Source organism: Piliocolobus tephrosceles, chromosome 13, assembly GCF_002776525.5.
Source record: "Piliocolobus tephrosceles isolate RC106 chromosome 13, ASM277652v3, whole genome shotgun sequence".
Classification (NCBI taxonomy): Eukaryota; Metazoa; Chordata; class Mammalia; order Primates; family Cercopithecidae; genus Piliocolobus; species Piliocolobus tephrosceles.
Genome location: NC_045446.1, coordinates 17,438,125 through 17,459,017, shown reverse-complemented (window position 1 = coordinate 17,459,017; position 20,893 = coordinate 17,438,125). Strand labels below are relative to the sequence as shown.

At 51.8% G+C, this 20,893-nt stretch overlaps 2 protein-coding genes across 6 annotated transcripts in view; one reads left to right on the top strand and one right to left on the bottom strand.

The window, feature by feature from the left end:
* Nucleotides 1–30: 30 nt before the first annotated feature.
* ACP2 (acid phosphatase 2, lysosomal) lies at nt 31–10,307 on the bottom strand. The gene is made up of 11 exons (XM_023215681.3): nt 9,577–10,307; nt 8,939–9,034; nt 8,541–8,627; nt 6,560–6,712; nt 6,352–6,450; nt 6,183–6,272; nt 5,611–5,743; nt 4,141–4,223; nt 3,920–4,026; nt 3,626–3,801; nt 31–979 (listed from the first exon to the last, which is right to left on the bottom strand). Exons 1-11 carry the CDS (start codon nt 9,688–9,690, stop codon nt 846–848), a joined length of 1,272 nt encoding a protein of 423 aa, XP_023071449.1. The 5' UTR covers nt 9,691–10,307; the 3' UTR covers nt 31–845.
* Nucleotides 9,705–20,893, top strand: part of NR1H3 (nuclear receptor subfamily 1 group H member 3) — a 24,756-nt gene continuing 13,567 nt past the window's right edge. Inside the window, exons 1-5 of one of the 5 annotated variants that reach the window (XM_023215675.1) lie at nt 17,536–17,654; nt 17,915–18,048; nt 19,137–19,216; nt 19,729–19,917; nt 20,353–20,619. In XM_023215675.1, coding sequence (XP_023071443.1) covers nt 19,174–19,216; nt 19,729–19,917; nt 20,353–20,619 — 499 coding nt within the window. In that variant the 5' untranslated portion in view covers nt 17,536–17,654; nt 17,915–18,048; nt 19,137–19,173. Of the gene's footprint in view, nt 9,766–17,535; nt 17,655–17,892; nt 18,049–19,136; nt 19,217–19,723; nt 19,918–20,352; nt 20,620–20,893 lie in introns of those variants that run through there. The other 4 variants (XM_023215676.1, XM_031933918.1, XM_023215678.1 and 1 more) reach the window with 4 other exon arrangements.

Genomic DNA, 20,893 nt, shown 5'->3' with positions numbered 1-20,893 from the left:
TCAGAAATGAAAAGGCACAGGAAACAGCACTATCGGTCCGATAGGAAACAACAATTTTCATTCTCTGGGAGCTGCCCCAACCCTATTCTGGGCCACAGTCTAGAACTTTCTTTTCCAGCTCACAACCTGCGTGTACCTCAGGTCCCTGGAGACCCCAGCCCAGCTGAGGGAGAGCAGTTTCCTGATTCCATGTGACAAACAACTCCCCTCCCACCACTCCCCACTCCCTCCCAAGTACAGACACCCTCCCGTCCTGCTCCAGTTGAAGGGGTGACAAAGATTCCTGAAGCATTCTGTCTGAGTCTAACGGTGGCTCTAGCCAGACACAGGGAAATGTGGCTGGCTGGCTGTTGGGTGATCCAGTTCCTTGGGAGCCAATGTTTGTACCCCTGGTATTAGCTGTTTTTCCCACTAAAATAAGCACTGAGAGGCAAGACCGTGTCCTCTTGAGCTATTTGCCAAAGACTCCAGGCTAGAGGAAAAAGAACGCGGCTTGATAGAAGCGCAAGGTGGATCCAGCACCAACTCTGCCATTTTCTAATCCTAGGTCCTGAGTGAACACTGATGGCCAGTTTACATCTCAGGTGTGTAGGGAGCGTGGAGGAGGCAAATCCTATTTGGAGAAAGCCAGTGTCCAACACAGCACTTGGTAAACATCAGGCATGGGAATGCTGAGTGACAGGCACCACGGGCCATGCTGAGCCCCACTCGCTCATCTGGCTGGGGTCATCAGAGGGAGGCCCAACCCAAGATATCCTGTCCACGGGCTGGGGAGCAGCAACAGTCAGGAGCGACGGCCCAGCCCACCTCCCCTAGGAGGCGGAGGGAAGCGGGCTGAGTGGTTGTCAGGCATGGTCCTCCCCATCTGCGACGTGGCGGTAGCCAGGAGGCTGGGCCTGCATCCGGAAGAGGACGGTGAGGAGCAGCACTATGAGGAGGAAGAGGATGGAGCCACATACAGCCAAGGCCACGATCACCTCTGGGCATGGGGGAGGCGAGAGAAAGGTCATGTCAGTGTTCCATCATATGCCAGGTACTGTTCTGACATACAGGAGATACACAGAGGTGGCCAAGACAGAGTCCCTGCTCTCATGGAGTTTACGTGCTAGGAGAGGGGATGTAATAAATAAGCAAATGGGCTGTTCACAGTGGCTCATGCCTGTAGTCCCAGCACTTTGGAAGGCTGAGACGGGCAGATCACCTGAGGTCAGGAGTTTGAGACCAGCCTGGCCATCATGGTGAAAACCCATCGTTACTAAATAAAGTTGGCCGGGCACAGTGGCTCACACCTGTAATCCCAGCACTTTGGAAGGCTGAGACGGGCAGATCACCTGAGGTCAGGAGTTTGAGACCAGCCAGCCTGGCCAACATGGTGAAATGCCATCTCTACTAAAAATACAAAAAATTAGCTGGGCGTGGTGATGCGCGCGTGTAATCCCAGCTACTCGGGAGGCTGAGGCAGAGTAATTGCTTGAACCCGGGAGGCAGAGGTTGCAGTGAGCTGAGATCGTGCCATTGCACCCTAGCTTGGGCAACAAGAGTGAAACTCCATCTCAAAAAATAAAAAATAAATAAAAGCTGGGCGTGGTGGTACACGCCTGTAGTCCCAGGTACTCAGGAGGATGAGGCGGGAGAATCACTTGAACCTGGGAGGCGGAGGCTGCAGTGAACCGAGATCACACCACTGCACTCCAGCCTGGGCAACAGAATGAGACGCTGTCTCAAAAAAAAAAAAAAGTTAGGAGTGACAGGTCAGTGACCAATGTGATACAGAGAAACAAAGCAAATAGGTCAGCGGGGAAGGCATCATTGAGGAAGTGAGAAGTTTAACAGAGACCTGGAGTCAATGAGTGACATACAATGATCTGAGAAGAGTATCATGGGGCAGAGGACAGGAAGGAAGGGCAAAAGGCCCAAATGTGGGGATAAGCCTGGCATGTGCTAGGATCAAGAAAGTCAGTCTCACCAGAGCAGAGTAAGCAAGGGGCATGTAGGAGATGGGGCAGGAGACCAGATGGAGTAGGGCCTGGAAGGCCATGGTGAAGAACTTGGATTTTATTCTACATGTGATGGGAAGCCATTGGAAAATTCTGAGAGGACAGTACCGTGAACTGGTTTAAAAGTTAACTCAGTCGGCCACGGTAGCTCATGCCTGTAATCCCAGCACTTTGGGAGACTAAGGTGGGCGGATCACCTGAGGTCAGGAGTTTGAAACCAGCCTGACCAACATGGAGAAACCTCGTCTCTACTGAAAATACAAAATCAGCCGGGCATGGTGATGCATGCCTGTCATCCCAGCTACTCAGGAGGCTGAGGCAGGAGAAATCGCTTAAACCCAGGAGGCGGAGGTTGCAGTGAGCCGAGATTGCGCCATTGCACTCCAGCCTGGGTGACAAGAGCAAAACTCTGTCTCAAAAAAATAAAAGTTAACTCTGCTGTGCTGAAAGACTGGTAGGGACAAGAATAGAACCAGAAAGAACTAGGAAACTTCAATCGGTCAGGCAAAAGCTGACAGTAGATTGGACTGTGGAGGCAAGAATACGTATTAATATTTGAAAGGTTGAGCTGATCTGGCAGTGGGCTGGATGAGGGGTATGAGAAATGGTATGCAGTATGACTCCAAGGGTTATACTGTGCCACTAGGCGACTCGTGGCATTGACTGAAACAGGGAAGTCTGGAACAAAAGCAGCTTTGGAAGGAAAAGCATCTGGTTTAAGACATTGCAACTTTGAGATGCCTTAACATGCACGTAGAGACCTCAAGTCGGCAGCTGGATGTCAGTCTGTAGCTCAGAGAAGAGGTGGTGAATCTGTGAGTCAGGGCATAAGGACAGAAGTGAGCATGGAGATGGGCATAAAGTCATAAGGCTGCATAAGATCACTTGGGAGTGTGCACAGATGGGGAAAGTGCCAGGGATGAGTCCTGGGTCATCCGTTCTTTAGTGAGGAAGGGACAACTAAAGTCAGGAGAAGCCAAGACAGTGTTTCAGGAAGGGGTGGCCGATTATGTAATGCTGCTGAGAGGTGAGAGAAGCTAAGAAGTGGTCACTGGCTTTGGTAAGAGGAGGTCACTGGTCACCAGACAAGTGTGGCTTCAGGGTAGTGGAAGGTGACACAAGACTGTCTAATGTGAGTCTAAGAGAACAGGCAGTGAGGAAGCAGAGCCAGAGTCTAGGCAACTCTTTCGAGGATTCCATTCTGAGAGGGAAGAGGCTGGTGGCTGGGGAACAGGTGGCTCTCAGAGGTCACGGATGGGCTTTTGGGAGGGAAGTGATCCAGTAGAGAAGCAGAGGCGTCAGAGCTCCCTGCAGAGGTGAGGAGAGAGAACCCGAGTGCGGGTGGAGAGGCCATCCTAAGCTGTGGCTCCCCCCAGCAAGTAAGCTGGTGGAGCTGGCGGTGGAAGAACGAGCCGATTCTCTCCTGGCTCTTATTTTCTCGGTGATATAAGTGAGACATCACCTGAGGGTGAGAAGTGGGGAGAAGGTATAAAGTGGTCTGGGGTCGGGGAGGAAACTCCTAGCAAATGCAGTCAGATGACTGGGAGTGCGACAGCTCTTGAGATTTGAGGATGTGAACTGCAGGTTGGTCTGGGGCATGACTAGCAAGGAGTCTGGTGACAGCTCACCTGTGTCTGCAGGACCACTTGCCAGCTGGCACTCCTGCTGCCAGTCCTTGGGCACGACGGGCTCCGTGAGGTGAAGGAAGTCCTGCAGTGGGCAGCGGTGAGGGCAGCCAGGCAGGCTGAGCGGCCAGGGGGCCTTGTCACTCTCGTTCCGAAAGTACATCTCCACTGAGAAATTCCTAAGGGTCGACAGGAGGCAACATGGGAGCTGCTCAGCCTGCCTGTCATGGGGTCCTTGGGCTGCCCCGAGCCACCTCCTGAGGGCCCTCTCCAGAGGACACTGCTAGCTGCACTCACCCAGAATCTTCCTGGTACAGTTCAAATATGTGGCAGGAGGCGTAGGGGGCTTGTTCGCCATTGTAGACGTCCAGTGCCATTTGCAGGGCAACCAGCGTAGTGTCGTGCTGCGGGGGAGAGGGGCTCCCCATCAGCATTGTTCCCCACACCCGCAGGAACTGAACAGAGAAGAAATCCAGCTCCTTGCCTGACACAGCACACTAGGGAGCGCACGCACTCACCGCGGAGTAAACCAGCAGCTTGGGGAGCTGGGAGGTGGTCGCCATTAGGGTCAGGTTCTTCCTTATCTGAGCCAGCAGGACTCCTGAAGGAGAAAAGTCCCCGGTGTTGCCAGCTACAGCCACCCCTGCCTTCTAATTCCACCTATCTGTGCTCCTTTCACCCTCTGCCAGGCCTGGGCCTCATCCCCTACACGGAGAACTCTTTAGTGTCATAGGGACCGTGTAAGAACTCTGTGGCACCCCTCCTCTCTAAGAACTGTCAAATGTGCAGACAGAAGCAAGACAAAACAAGGTATTTGCCTATATTTCAACACGGATGTAGAAACCTGCCTGTGTTTACAGAAGCACTTCAGTTTGAAACAAATGTAAACGTAAGATTGCTTCAGAGTACACAGTGGGTGGATCCGTGCCCGGGTAACTACCATATGCTCTGAAAACTGAGATGTCAAAAAGGTGTGACAGCAGGCAAGCCTTTAGGTGCTCAAATGAGGAAGCTGGCATGTGTATTACTCTCAGCCTTCTCAAAATGGCCCCCACTGGTTCTCTTGGGGCAGCTATTCATTTAGGAGAGGGAGGGTCTTCTGATGTGGGCGAAACTTAAGAACATGAATGGCAGGGCTGGGCGTGGTGGCTCATGTGTGTAATCCCAGCACTTTGGAAGGCTGAGGCGGGCAGATCACCAGAGGTCAGGAGTTTGAGACCAGCCTGGCCAACATAGTGAAACCCTGTCTCTACTAAAAATACAAAAAGTAGCTGGGCGTGGTGGCAGGCACCTGTAGTCCCAGCTACTTAGGAGGCTGAGGCAGGAGAATCACTTGAACCTGGGAGGTGGAGGTTGTAATGAGCCGAGATCGTGCCACTGTACTACAGCCTGGGTGACAGAGCGAGACTCTGTCTCAAAATAAACAAATAGGCTGGGTACAGCAGCTCATGCCTGTAATCCCAGCACTTTGGGAGGCCGAGGTGGGTGGATCACTTGAGGTCAGGAGTTCAAGACCAGCCTGGCCAACATGGTGAAACCCCATTTCTACTAAAAATACAAAAATTAGCCTGGCATGGTGAAACCCCATTTCTACTAAAAATGCAAAAATTATCCAGGCATGGTGGCATGTGCCTGTAATCCCAGCTACTCAGAAGGCTGAGGTAGGAGAATCGCTTGGACCCAGGAGGCAGAGGTTGTAGTGAGCCAAGATCGAGCCATTGCACTCCAGCCTGGGTGACAAAAGGGAAACTCCGTCCCCCCGAAAAATAAATAAATAAATAAGTAATTTCTTTTAAAAAGAATATGAATGGCAGAAAAGGAAGACAGCTGGGGAAATTTGGTGACTAGCGGCATGAGGAGGGGAATTTGGTTTTGAAAGAGCAGGGAGTGTTTCAGTAGAGAGGGAAGTGTGTGAGAAGCCCTCACAGCAGATTTTTAATGTCTTAGGGTCCTGAGGAGTGGAGTGACATGCTGTCTTTGTCACTCACCCCCCTGAAGCCGGGCCTTCTCCGCCTGCTGGTAGATTCCGAAGAGGAAGCGGAAGCTGAAGTCCTTTAGCCGGCTGAGACGCTGCATGGTTTGGGGTGAGGCCCAAGGCGGCAGGTGCAGCCCATGCGTTTGCTGTATATCGCAGCGAGCAGGTTAGCGCCCCAGGCCTAGGCCAGCCTCTCCAGGGGGCAGCTCTCTTCCCCAGTGGGAAGGTGCCTGTGTGTGTGAGGGAGGGAGAGGAGACAGAGGCAGAGGGGCTGGAACTGGTAGACATGGCAGGCGGTGTGGATGCTGCAGGGCACAGGAAAGGAAGCTCAGGCACAAAAAGTGAGACTCAGCAGAAAGGAGCTCAGCAGTGGAGAGCAGCAGGGACTGCTGACAATTAATAAAACCATTTCCCACTCTGAGGATCTCTGTCACCCGTGAAGGAAGTTCCCATGTTTCACAAGCACAGCCTCCCTGGACCTCCCCAGGGGCGTGACGGTATCAGGCACTGTGTTCTACCATCCTGGTGACCTGGGCCTGCTGAGGGGGAAAAGAGTGATCACAGTGGGCACTCTAGTGGGCTCACCTCACAGAAGAGTGTGTCATAGACATTCCAGACGGTCTCCAGTGTCAGGTCTGTAAGCCCTGTCTCGTTGGCCACCATGTCCAGAAATTGCTAAGAAAAATGGATCAGGGTCTCAGTCCTTTTGTGGGGAAAAGACAGTGTGGTGACCTCCACGTCTGCCCCCACTCACTGCATTCCGAGAACTCTCGTTCTGATACTCTGGTGTCTGCCGGGTCTCATTCTGCAGCTGCTCATAACGGGGACATGGGCCCAACGGGAACTTCAGCAGCTGTAGAGCGAAGCGGGGAAACAGGCAGCGGGAAAAGGAGCCTGGCATCAGCAGGCACATGGCCACAGCTGTCCCCTCACCACCCCAGGGAAGGGCTGGCCACTCTCACCCTGTCCTCAGTGATGGGCACGGTGTGCACAGGGATAGGCTGCCACGAGATGTTCGGGTTGAAGCGCTGCATCCCGTTGGGAGGGAAGAGTCCAGCCAGGTTGGCCTCAGCACTCATGAGAGTCCGGTCAAAGTCTGTGCTTCGCACATAAACCTGCAGAGATAGCAACACAAGTCACATGTGTGTGTGTGTGTGCACGCGCGCATGTGTGGTGGGGAAGTTGTGGTCACCCTGAAGTGGAGCCTTATATGTGTCTGTGTGTGTGTGTGTGTGTGTGTGTGGTGGGAAGTTCTGGTCACCCCAAAGTGGAGCCCCGGGGGAGAACCTGTTCTTGAGGGTCACCCAGCAAACTGTAAACCTACCATGCATCTGGCCCTCACCCTCCTCTGGCCTCTGGCCTTCCCCGTCCCCCAAACACTCCACTGGGGGTTGTCACCACTCTGTGAAGAACTCCTGTGGGAATGGCCTTAACTGAAATACCCCTTCCTCCCAGTCAAAAGTGCTGAGTCAATCAGTAAGGCTCTCTGGTCTGTCTGGTTTCATAACAACACCTCTCTCCCTGTCTAGATCAGGATCTCTGGGGCAGAAACTGGCTCCAGTGACGACCCTTAGAGACCAGGGAGAAAAAATAAGATAAAGGGCTGGGCCTGGTGTCTCACACCTATAATCCCAGCACTTTGGGAGGCCAGTGCAGGAGGATCGCTTGAGGCCAGGAGCTCGAGACCAGCCTGGGCAACATAGTGAGACCCTGTCTCTATAAAAAATGACCCAGGTGTGGGGGCACCAGCTACTTGGGAGGCTGAGGCAGGAGGATCACTTGAGCCCAGGAGTTTGAGGCTGCAGTGAGCTATGATTGAGTCACTGTGCTACAGTTTGGGTGACAGAGTGAGACTCCTTTAAAATATATGTATACATTTTGGGCCAGGCATGGTGGCTCACGCCTGTAATCCCAGCACTTTAGGAGGCCAAGGCGGGCAGATCAGCTGAGGTCAGGAGTTCGAGACCAGCCTGGCCAACATGGTTAAATCCTGTCTCTACTAAAAATACAAAAATTAGCCAGGCATGGTGGCATGCACCTGTAATCCCAGCTACTCGGGAGGCTTGAGACAGGAGAATCGCTTGAACCCAGGAGGCGGAGGTTGCAGTGAGCCAAGATCATGTCACTGCACTCCAGCCTGGGCAACACAGCAAGACTCCATCTCAAAATAAATAAATAAATAAATAATATTTTGAAGAGCTTATTCAGAGATAGTGGTTCATGAAAAGGGAGGAGGAAACTGGGGAAGGACAAGCTCAGGACAGAGCTGGGTCTTAAGGGAACAATTAACAATATCTAGGGACTCGACACAGCTGAGGCTGACAGTGGTAACCAGAGGAATAGCTTCCCCCATCCCTGGGGTACGGCAAGGACTCAAGGAGCAGGCACACTCGCCAGTCCTCCCTGATGTGCCCTAGGAACGTAGCGTGACCTGGCGTGGCAGACAGGGCTCAAAGACCTCATCTTGATCAAGGAAAGACAAGCCCTATCTACATGTGTCTTCCCCGCTGTCTTTCATCTTGGCCCTGTCTGGTTTATCATCAGATACCCCTACAACATTCTAAGCTCCATGAAGACAGAGATCATATCTGTATGGTACACCACTGAATGCAAAGTGCTAGCATAGTTCTTGGCCTTTAATGGGTACTCAATAAATGTCTTGGATGGAAAGCCTGTGATTTCACAGAGTCAGAAACCACTTTGCCAGGCCCGCCCGTAAGGCTGAATTTGGATGCTTAATCAGGTTTGCCTCTTCCTAGCCAAGCAGGGGCAACTCAGCTCCTGGGCTTTGTTCCAGACAGCTCTCAGATGTCTTTTCCTGTAGTTGTAACCAAAAATACAAGAAGGAGGCCAAAGTGCCCAGCCTCAGCCTTAGGCTCCCTGAGGGCAAAAGATGAGGGCAGCATACCCCATTTCCCTTGCCTCTGGAACTCCCAACCTTACCTCTTGCCGGTGATAAGAGGTGTTTAGGAAGCCGTGATAGCGCTGCCGCAGGGCCTGGCCCAGCTCCCAGTGCTGTAGCATCCCCTCCTGTGGGCAAACCCAAAAATTAAGAAGGTCTAGAGGGAAGGGGTGGCTCACAAGCCCCATGGGGTTTAGGCCCTGTTGCTTTCCAGGTTTACCCTTTGCTGGAGTCAATTAATCTGATCCCAGAAGTCTTTCATTAAGTGGCCAGTCATGCACGGCAATATCATGGGCACAGAGGTTAAGGTTATGAAATCTGGTCAAAGTCAGCACCCATACGGGAAAAGGCAGTTTAGTAAGGCCCCAAGTTCTGTAGCCTGCTCTAGACATCACTCATTCTACAGCTCATCCTGAGGAAAGGCTGGCTTCTGACCCACCTTGGTTAATTGACCAAACCCCTGGGGCCATTCTTCTTCCTGGTAGGGGTCCTTGGGATATGTCTTCACTGGTGAACGGTCTCCATGGCGGTACAGCTGAGGGAAGAAAATGGTTTGCCTATAGGTCAGAAGCATCTCCTTGATAGGGACCTAGAGCCTACCTTTTGCCCCATGTTAAGGAAGGAAGTCTCATTCCCTTTGGGAAGCCTACTCGCTGCAAAAGACCCCAGTTAGGAGTCAGTCACTTCTTCCAGATTCCAGACACTCTAACTTGGCTAAGCAATGCCACTGGAGACTACAGGCAAAGCCAAGGTACAGGTGGTAAGGGAAAAGAGAAGTGAAAGCAACGTATGTGGTGGGGACAACTGGGGAAAAAAGACAACCAAAGGCTTTTTTAGGGATGAGTCTTAACCATTCAACTACTTCCCTGTCTCAGGGCAGACTCACCCCGACCTATTCGGTCACCCTGACCCCCATAACCCAGGGCTCCACGTCAATCCTGAATCCAGCCTCCCAACTACACAGGCCAGTCGTCCTCTCCTAAACCAGCTGTTCCTTCCCAAGATCCCCGACCCCCACCAGCTGGCCTTTGCCCTTCTAGCTTCAGGGAACTCTTTGGTGACCCCATTTCTCATTACCAAGGTAACGAAGCGCAGACTCCGGGCCTGGGTGGGCGGCATCACCATCAAGTTCGCGCCGAGAAGGAGCTGGAGGAGAGCCGCACGGCTCCAGCCGGACCGCTTGCCCGCCATCACCGTTGTAATCTATGCAGCAAAAAAGCTGGAACCCGCTGGGTGGCACCTGCAAGCAGCCGCCCGGACGCACCCGTAAGGACACACGCCGGAAGTGCGCTCGCCGCCATCTTACTTAGGGACGAGCTGGGGTTGGGGGGCGTAATCTCCAAGAGAAGGCGTAATCTCGGTGGGAATGCGTGCAGGAGGGTCGCGATCTGGCTGTGGCGGAGGAGCGTAGGCACGTAGCCCGACCTGGCGAGGCAGACAGGGCTGGAAGACCTCATCTTGATCAAGAAGGCATTAAGTTCGCGTTTGCCTCTGCTAGGAGAAAGCCCTTACCAAGGTGGCGCTTGCAGTGGGCGGGACCATGTCCTGGAAAGCGAGCGTCCCCTCCAGCCGGGGTGCTTCCGGGCTTGACCCCATAGCTAGAGCGGATGCAGAGTTGAGGCGAGGGACGGGAAAGCAGAGGTCGCTTCTCTCCACGTCCCTGCCTTTGCGGGGGATTGAGCCCTGGCCCTGTTTTCTAGGAGACGTTTTGCTTGGGTTGCAGGGCACAGTATGTAAACAACCCTTTGGATTTCCTGTGTCCTTGAGGTTGCCCCCAGTCTAGCCTACCGTTCCTGCCCCGCACGAAGCTTCAGTAGCCCTTTCACTTTCCCTTCCAGTCCTTTCCCTGACCTCCCTCCCCTCCACTTCCAAGTTTTAGTTAATTGGAGTCAAGACGTCATGCCTCTTCCCAAAGGAGTTGGGTTGCACAGGATGTTCAGACTTTACAAACCCAAAGCACTGAATCCCTAGGGGAGGAATTTCAGACCAGTGGGGAGGTATTTTGAGGTAAGGGGCAGGCGCATATCATAAAGTGGGAGTACATGTGGTTTACACAGAATCAGTGGCCCTCTTGGAATTGACCATTAGGATTCAGGTGCAGCCAGTTTGGCCTCAGGACTTCGTGACTAATATGACGGTTGCAGGTCAGATCGTAGGTCCTGGGGATGCTTTGATTCAGATCTGCCTACTGGAAGCAAATCTCAGATCTTTGGGAAACAAAACTGATCAGGCTTGGGCTGGGCACCGAGGTTCGCCTGTAATCCCAGCACTTCGAGAGGCCAAGGCAGGCAGATCTCCTGAGGTCAGGAATTCGAGACCAGCCTGGCCAACGTGGCGAAACCCCATCTCTACTAAAAATAATAATAATTAAAAAATAGCTGGGTGTGGTGGGGTGCTCCTGTAATCCTAGCTACTCAGGAGGCTGAGGCAGGAGAATCGCTTGAACTCGGAAGGTGGAGGTCGCAGTGAGCCGAGATAACACCACTGCACTCCAGCCTGTGCGACAAAGCGAGACTCTGTCTCAACAACAACAAAAAAAACCTGATTAGGCTTGGTGTGGTTGCTCACGTTTGTAATCCCAGCACTTTGGGAGGCCAGGATGGGAAGATTGCTTGAGCCCAGGAGTTCGAGACCAGCCTGAGCAGCTTACGAAGAGCTCATCTCTCCAAAAAAAAAAAAAGTTTAAAAATTAGCTGGGTGTGGTGGCACTCAGGAGGTTGAGGTGGGAGGATCACCTTGAGCCTGGGAGGTTGAGGCTAAAGTGAGCCATCATGGTGCAACTGCACTCCAGTCTGGATGGCAGAGCAAGACTGTGTCTCAAAAAAACAAAAAGAAAAGAAAAAAAAATAGATCAGAATTAGCTGTCCTTATTTTGCCCTAGGACTCCAGATTCAGTTATTTATATATGCTTCAGGATTTAAACTTTGCTTCCAGAGTTGTTGTGGAGGAGGCTGAGAAGCAAATAGAATAAGAGCTGAAGCCTGGGTAGCCAAATAGTTCTTAACCTTCTTATTTAATCACAAGCCCCTTTTTGAATCACATGAAAATTTTGCACCTCCTCCAGAAAAATGTTCACACATGTAAAGACGCACATGGAATTTTGCATATAATCCCAAATGGTTCACAAAGACCATTTTCTAGAGGTTTCATAAATCAGCATCTCTGAATACCTGATTTAACCTAGTCCTCTTACTTCACAGCTTAGGAAACAAACCTAAAGAGAGGAAGTGACTTGCCCAAACTCACAGTTTAGGAGAATAGATTAAAAGTCTAGTTTTGTGGTTTTCAGTTAAATAGTCTATATTGGGCTGCTTCTTGCAGGCTACTCAAACTGCATTACTAAACTGTAATTGGTGATACCAAAATACTTTCAATAAAGAGGTATCTGTCAAAGGAAACCTTTTCACATTAGTGGGACTAAACGGCCTAGGCTGGGCACGGCTCACACCTGTAATCTCAGCACTTTAGGAGGACAAGGCAGGCAGATCACCTGAGGTCAGGAGTTCGAGACCAGCCTGGCCACCACGATGAAACCCCATCTCTACTAAAAATACAAAAATTAGCCGGATGTAGTGGGTCACGCCTGTAATCCCAGCTACCCGGGAGGCTGAGACAGGAGAATTGCTTGAACCCAGGAGGCAGAGGCTGCAGTGAGCCAAGATTGTGCCACTCCAGCCTGGGCAACAGAGCAAGAATCTGTCTCAAAAAAAATAAATTAAATAAAGGGGGCTTGGGTAATTGGCAGAATGCTGCATATTAGTGGCGGGGAGAGGGGTTGAGTGTTTTGTTTTAGTGGGCCTCTTACTCTCCTTGCAAACTAGCCATTGTACTTTCAGAGTGTAAATCTTTGGCTCACCAAATTTCAGCAATCTCTCAAATTCAGCTTTTGCTTTTCTTCCCACTTGCTCAAATATGTCTGTATTCTTTGTGCATGCAAGTATCCCACGTGGGAGGGATTGATGAAGCAGATATTATTTCAGTTTTTATAGGGAGAAACTATTCCAGGAAGGGTGGGGGTTACAGCACAAGTAGATAGTAGAGCCTGGAGCTGAGCCCTAGTTTCTTCTTCCTTTGCCCCCAGCTTTTGCATTTTCTGCCAGATGATTCTGTGGTCCTTACACTTTGGTTCCTAACTACAGATGCAAAAAAAAAAAAACAAAAATACAACACACATGTAGATGGTGAGATAGATGGATATGTGGGCCAGATCAAATAAATCAGAATCTCTGAAGGTGAGGACAGGAACCACTGCCTTATTCGGTGTTGGCAGAAGCAAACCTAAATCCAGGTATGTTCGCCACTTTTTTCCATCTGAAGAGCCAGTTTTTTGTTGTTGTTTGTTTGTTTTTTTTGTTTTGAGACGGAGTTTTGCTCTTGTGGCCCAGGCTGGAGTGCAATGGCGCCATCTCAGCTCATGGCAACCTCCGCCTCCCAGGTTCAAGTGATTCTCCTGCCTCAGCCTCCCGAGTAGCTGGGATTACAGGCACCCACCACCACGCCTGGCTAATTTTTTTGTATTTTTAGTAGAGACGGGGTTTCACCATGTTAGCCAGGATGATCTCAATCTCCTGACCTCGTGATCTGCTCGCCTCGGCCTCCCAAACTGCTGGGATTACAGGTGTGAGCCACCGCACCTGGCCCCAGCCCAGTTTTATATAATGGAGTGTGTTTGTGATTTTTGTTCGTTTAAGCTTGAGCTCGAACTTTTGAATCAGCTAAACTTGTTTTTTTTTGTTTTTGTTTTTGTTTTTGTTTGAGACGGTCTCCCTCTGTCACCCAGGCTGGAGTGCAGTGGTACAATCATGGCTCATTGCAGCCTCAATCTCCTGGGCTCCAACAGTCCTCCTACCTCAGCCCCCCAAGTAGCTGGGACTAAAGGCAGATGCCACCACGCCTGGCTAATTTGTGTGTGTTTGTGTGTGTTTCTGTAAACGTGAGGTTTCACCATGTTGCCTAGGCTAGTCTCAAACTCCTGGACTCAAGCTATCTGCCCTTCTTGGCCTCCCAGAGTGCTAGGATTACAAATGTGAGCCACCACACCCAGTCTTATACCTGTATTCAAATTTGATATTTGCCCCTTGCTAGTGACTATCTCCTAGAGTTTACTGTGAGAATAAATGAAATAATGCATGTAAAGATAAATGTATGTAGTAGGCATGAAATCAATGTTACATCTTTCCTTTCTGCCTTCTGTATCATCTCTGAACTCAGATCTGGGAATCCAGGTTTCTGCATTATTCTCTATGTTGTGATTGGAAGGTTGGGCAGAAGTCACTTGAGTAGATATGCAGTGGTCTGCAAGATGATCCCCACACTTTCCACCCTTCCAGAACGGTGAAGGAGGGAACAAGAAGCAGTTGCCCTTGTCCATCCCTGCAGAGCTTACCCTGCAGCCTGCTCCATGGGAATGACTACTTTCAGGGGAGTTAGCCAGTAGTACCTGTGACCGTGGCTGGTGAATGCTCCTGTTTCTGCTTCAAGTTTCTCCTTGCTGTGAGAAGAAACCTGTGGAGGTTCTGGGGGGCCAGATATGTGACTTGGTAGATCCCCGAGTGTGTTCCCAGGGACATTGCCTCCTGCAGGAGCCAAGGAAACATAGAAGAGGCCCATAGGACTGGCAGCTTTGGACCTAACAACTGCAAGCTGGTGGGACTGTGGCACGGGGGTGGGGCTGGCAAAGTGGGAACGTGATTCCCGCTGCTGATCACTTCAGTGCTTGCCCTGGCTTGAAGCAAGTCTCAGTGGTTGGTCTCCAGAAACTCCATGGAAATAACTGCCAACAGATTTTGGTCTTCTCCCATTTTCCTCTCCTTTTCCCTCTTTGTAGGGATGACGGTTGGGGTTTCTGAGCTGTAACCTGGTAGGACAGCTCTGGCAGTTGAAGTCCTAGTTATAATTTCTTCTAAACAGGAGATGAGGCTGAGACCAACTCCCTGGCTTGGGGGAGTTGGTCCCCGACCTACTTTTTCAGCAGCCCTAGCCTGGCGCCCCCCGTCCAGATGGGGCTTGTGTGTGGTCCTGGGTCCTGGGAAGCCACCTGTGGGGAGACTAGGTGTCAGGAGAAGGAGTTGAAGAACAAAGTGGATGAAAGAGACTTCTCCCAGCTCGCAGAAGATAGGGTACCAGGCCCCAGACCATTGATTCCTGAGTTTCTTGAAACCAGGCATCTCAGAGACATCTCTGACTGCCCTGCTGGGCTGGAGCTTCTGGGAGCAGGGAGGTAGAGGAGGGAGCTGGACTGGTGATGTGGGTGCTGGGACAGAATAGTGCCAGTCTCTCAGTGACTAGAGTCCCTGGTTTCTGCTTTTCCAGGACAGCTGGGGCCTTGTGAAAATCAGAGAGGGAACACATGCGAGAGGAATGGAGAGCCTTGTGCTTGTGACTCAGAGATACCCAGACCAGGGTGGGGGCCTTGGGAGGGGACAACCTTGTGATGAGGGGGAACAAGAGCAAGAGCTGCAGGCAGAAGTCTGAGATGGGGGTGTCACAGGGGCTTTTCTGAAATGTGAAAATGAATACATGGGCAGATTTTGCAACAGCACCCAGCCTGCTGTCTTCTCACACTTTGCTCCCCAGCCCCCGCCTGTTCCCCATGTCCCACCCTGTGCTTCCTCCCGTCTTTCAACCAGGCTCCTCTTCTGCCTCAGCCTTCCACTTTTCCTCATCTAGTCCCTTCTGTCCCATCCACACCCCCATCCACTCTTTCCCTGTTTCCTCTGTTCTTTTCCCTGGTGCCCTCTTCATCTGTTTTGGTCTCTGGCTGCCTGCCCTGGCCCCCGTCCTTCTGTGCTTTAATGTGGGGCCCATGGGAACTGGAGTTCATAGCAAAACAGGAAGAGCCCGTGAGCAGGAAACTGGGAATGGGGCAGGGGGTGAATGACCAGCAGTAACCTCAGCTCCTCGCCTCCCACATCTGGACTGGAGCATCTGCAGGGTTCTCAGCCTCTCCCCTGTAGCCCACCAGCCCTGGCTGCTTCCATTCCAGCACTTCACTGGCCCGAGATGCAACAAGACAAGATTGTCCTGGACTCTGACACAGCAAAGGGACTGGAGTGAGGATATCTGGGTTCTGATCCCAGCCGGGCCACTAACTGTGTGGTCTTGGAAAAGGCCCTCACACAAGTTTCAGTGTGCTCTGTCAAATGGAGCTCAGGTTACTTACTCTGCTTTCCTCCCAGGGCCGCTCTAAGGACCAGAAAAGATAGTGAAGGGTTTGTGCTGTGTATGGAAACAAGTACAAAGTTCAAAATCCACTGAGTTAAGGCGATGGGAAGACCCACAACTGAAAGAACTGGGAGGGTGATGACAGCTCGTGCCATTTCTCGAACACTTACTGTGTGCCACACATTGTGATACAATCTGTAGTCCCTCCCTCCTTCCTTCCTTTCTTTGTTCCTTCCTTCCCTCCTTCCTTCCTTCTTTCTTTCTTTCTTTTTTTTTTTTTTTTTTTGATGGAGTTTTGCTCTTGTTGCCCAGGCTGGAGGTAATGACGTGATCTCGGGTCACTGCAACCTCTGTCTCCCAGGTTCGAGCCATTCTCCTGCCTCAGCCTCCCAAGTAGCTGGAATTATAGGCATGCGCCACCCCACCTGGCTAATTTTTTGTATTTTTAGTAGCGATGGGGTTTCACCAGGTTGGCCAGGCTGGTCTGGAACTCCTGACCTCACGTGATCCGTCTGTCTGGGCCTCCCAAATTGCTGGGATTATAGGCATGAGCCCCTGCATCCAGCGTGATCTGTAGTTTCAATCTCACAACAACATTGTGTGGTAAAAATTACTACTATCCCTCCCTCCCTCCCTCCCTTTGAGATGGAGTCTCGCTCTATCGCCCAGGCTGGAGGGCAGTGGCACAATCTCGGCTCACTGCAACCTCCCAGGTTCAAGTGATTCTCCTGCCTCAGCCTCCTGAGTAGCTGGGATTACAGATCCGTACCACCATGCCTGGCTAACTTTTGTATTTTTAGTAGAGACGGGGTTTCACCATGTTGGCCAGGCTGGTCTCAAACTCCTGACCTTGTGATCCACCTGCCTAGGCCTCTGAAAGTGCTGGGATTACAGGTGTGAGCCACCATGCCCAGCCTATGTATTTTTCAACACACCATTACTGGCTCGAATATTCCTATTTTAAAGATAGGGAAACAAAGATTCAGAGACATTAAGTAACTTGCTGAATCAAGATCACATAGGTACTAAGAGGTTTAGGATTTGAACCCAAAATCTGAGCTCAGAGTCTGAACACTAAGTCAACATGCTGAGTTGAAATTGACTACAGCAGTTGTGAGTGCGTGCCTGTAATGCTAGCACTTTGGAAGGCTGAGGTGGGAGGATGGCTTGAGCCCAGGAGTGTGAAACCAGCCTGGGCAACGTAGTGAGACCCCACCTCAAAAAAGAAAAAAAAAAAGGAATAATAAAAAAAAATTGACTAGGGCTAACAAGTAGGGGATAGATGAGAATAATATTTTTCTTGTTATTCATTCAACAAATAGGAACACAGTACCTACTCTGTTGCCTCCTCTATGCCAGCCCTGTTTCAGGGGTTTTGGGGAAGATGAAATCAATAAAATATGATGTCTACTTTCTGGGATGGATTTCATGCCGCAGGCAACAGAGTGGGAAGAATGGCTATAGTCTCAGTAGCTGCTGGTTGGAGCCTGCCATCACTTCAGATGGGGTTGTTCCCTAGATGAGGCAACCCTCATACCTTCCCAGGTCCATCCTGGGCTGCCACCTGAGTTGCCTGCCTTCCTTCTGCCACCCCCCACCCCTATCCCAGGCCTGCCATTGCTCATAGCAGATTTCCTACCCCAAAGGCTCTCCTGGCCTCCTCTCTTATCTGTGGCCCCCGCAGGCCACCCACTTTCAGAAACTCCCTGGAAGGCCCAGCACCTGCCTCTCTGCACCCCTGGATTTCTACCAGCTTGGCTGAAGCCTAGGGCTAGTGGGGAGAGTTTCTTGGCCTCTTCCCAGAGGCAAGGGAGGAGGAGGGAGGCTGGGAAAGCAGGCTGGGGCTCAGTGTCGCAATTCCGGGCTCTGCCGGGACCTTTGCTCTGAGAGGTGCCTATGGAAGGGAGGGAACACCGACTCTGGAGGCTGCTGGGATTGGGGTAGGGGTTCCTAGGAGGCAGTCCTTTTGAAAGAGCTGCTAAGAGCGCTGGGTAAGGAGAGGAAGGGGAGAGACATGGAACTTGGCAGGTCTGCAGAGAAATGCCACTGTTTTGACCGGGAGTAGGGGGGTGGGAGTGGCGGGAGAGGGGGTGGCCGGCTGGGGAGGAGCCAGCCTGGTGGAGAAGCTGCCCTGTGGGCGGGGGTGAGGAGGGGAGGGCTGCGGTCGTCAGGCAGGAAGGAGGGGTGGCCTGACCCCTCGGCAGTCCCTCCCCTAGCCTTTCCCCAAATTGCTACTTCCCTGGGGTTCCAGGTCCTGCTTGTGCTCAGCTCCAGCTCACCGGCTGGCCACCGAGACCTCTGGACAGGGAACTGCACCATCCTCTTCTCCCAGCAAGGGGGCTCCAGAGACTGCCCACCCAGGAAATCTGGTGGACTGGGGACTCGGTGGGTCTGCTCCTTAGCAGTGTCCTGGGGCTCTGTGTGTGTGTATCTGGGGTGGGGTCGGCGAATGTCCTAAGGATCTTAGAAGGGGATTTCTGGGGAGAAGTTAGGGGTGATGGTGATGGAAGCTTGGGACAGGCACAGGACTCTGGGTCCCAAAATAACTCATGAGGGATTCAGGGGAGGAGGTCCTCTATGTGAATTGGGGAGATTCTTGGAGACAAGAGGTTTGTGCTGGGACCCTGGAAAGTGGCATGAGCAAGGTTCTCTAATAAGCAGCGTGTTTCACTGGGTGGAGTGAGCTTCGATCCCATCTCCTGGTCCTGCTCAACTTTGGCTGTCCTCAGTGTTGGAGGGGGAAGGGGCCCGAGAGAAGCAGGGCAGATGTACCCAAACATTCCCCGCTGGTTTGGAGGGGACTTTGGGGGAGAAAGGCTGGCACCGTGACTGGGAGCCCAGACTTTGGAGTCAGACAAGGGTTGGAGTCTTGATTCTACCGCCGCCTAACTGTGTGACCATAGTTACTTAATCTCTTTGAATCTCAGTTTGCTTATCTGTAAAATGAGTTTAAGAATAGTCCTGTGCCGGGAGCAGTAGCGTGCGCCTATAATCTCAGGTACTCAGGAAGCTGAAAGTCGATTGCCTGAGCCCAGTAGTTTGAGGCGATAGTGTCCTATTGTTGCACCTGTGAATAGCACTGAGTTCCAGCCTGAGCAACATAGACAGACCCCATCTCAAAAAAAAAAAAAGAATAGTGTTGACCTCAGAGGGATATTATGAGGAAAGCACATAAAGCCTTATAATAGGCTGGGCGCAGTGGCTCACTCCGATAATCCCCGCACTTTGGGAGGCCCAGGTGGGAGGATCACTTGAGCCTAGGAGTTCCTAGACTAGCCTGGGCAACATAGGGAGAACCTGTCTCTAAAAAACATACTAGTAATATAATAAAGCCTTAGTACAGACTAATATATGGCAAGTAAATATTAGCTGATATTGTTGGTATTGATAAAAGGGAGGATCAGGTGGAGAAGGGAGCTGAGGCCAGAAAGGAGGCCAGTTCTAGAAGAGTATAACCTGAGTCCTTCCTGCAGGACAGTGCCTTGGTAATGACCAGGGCTCCAGGAAGAGATGTCCGTGTGGCTGGGGGCCCCTGTGCTTGACATTCCTCCTGGTAAGCTTCATTCCAGCCCTCTCCCCTGAGCCCAGACTGCAGGCTCCTTGCCTCCCCGTAGGAATCAGCCTCCTTCATTATCTGCCTTCTTCCTTCCTCCAGAGAGCAGTCCAGAGTCATTCTTAGTCGTGGTTGCCTCGCCCCTGGTTCCAGTACCTGGCCCTTGCAGGCTCCCACCCAGTCCTCCCACTGGGTTTGCTGCTAAAGAGTTGGCCAGCTTAGTGCTTACCCTGCTCTGGCTTTGAAGAGTTTTATCTGATCTCTGAAATGCATACACTCCAGCTCCCCAAATAGACGAGGGTTAACATCTTCATTTAAGGTCTTGAGATGTAAGAAACTACAAGTGACTAGTCCTAGCTAGAGCCCACACAGACTCTAGGGTCCCAAAGCCTGAGCTGGGACTTTGCTGCCCTCTAAAGGTGGGGATAAGTTTTCAGTTTCCCAGCTAGGACACTGGGCCATGGAGCTGGGTGGAGCCTGAGACCCCCATGTGCCTCTCCTTTGGAGCCCAGACTCTGCAGCGGAGCTGTGGAAGCCAGGTGCACAGGATGCAAGCGGCCAGACCCAGGGAGGCAACAGCTGCATCCTCAGAGAGGAAGCCAGGATGCCCCACTCTGCCAGAGGCACTGCAGGGGTGGGGCTGGAGGCTGCAGAGCCCACAGTCCTGCTCACCAGGGCAGAGCCCCCTTCAGAACCCACAGGTGAGGAGCTTCTGGGTTTGGAGGAGGCAGGGGTCCAGATTCCAGGTCCCTGGATCTGGAAGAGGTTCCTTGGGGGTTTTTACTTTATATGTAATCTCATGGTTAAGTCCAAAGGCTTTAGAGCTAACTAAATCTGACTGATCTAAGTGTGAATTCTGTCTCTACTTTAGGCCTTCCTGAGCCTCAATTTCCTTGTTTATAAAATGGAAAAAAAATTATGTTTGTCATAAGGATCAGTGCATATAAAAGGCTCATACAGTACCTAGAACATAATGGCACTTGGCCAATGAGGGCTACTCTTCTCATAAAAGAGAGACTGGAGTTTGTATAATGAAGGGAATGAAGGTCACTGAGTGCCCAGGGCAGTGACTGAGTCAGGGAGAACATGAAGTTTTTTCCTTGGGGGAGAGCATTGAAACACTTTCCTGTAACCAGAGATCCGTCCACAAAAGCGGAAAAAGGGGCCAGCCCCCAAAATGCTGGGGAACGAGCTATGCAGCGTGTGTGGGGACAAGGCCTCCGGCTTCCACTACAATGTTCTGAGCTGCGAGGGTTGCAAGGGATTCTTCCGCCGCAGCGTCATCAAGGGAGCGCGCTACGTCTGCCACAGTGGCGGCCACTGCCCCATGGACACCTACATGCGTCGCAAGTGCCAGGAGTGTCGGCTTCGCAAGTGCCGCCAGTCTGGCATGCGGGAGGAGTGTGAGTTTCTGGGGCTGGGGTGAAGAAGAGGCTGAGGGGAAAGAGGGGGCCAGGGTGTGACCCAGGACAGGTGCCTGAACTTGTAGGGGCCAACTGATCCCTAAGTATGGATTAAAATATTTTTCTTTTCTTTTTTTTTTTTTTGAGACGGAGTCTCGCTCTGTCGCCCAGGCTGGAGTGCAGTGGCCGGATCTCAGCTCACTGCAAGCTCCGCCTCCCGGGTTTACGCCATTCTCCTGCCTCAGCCTCCTGAGTAGCTGGGACTACAGGCGCC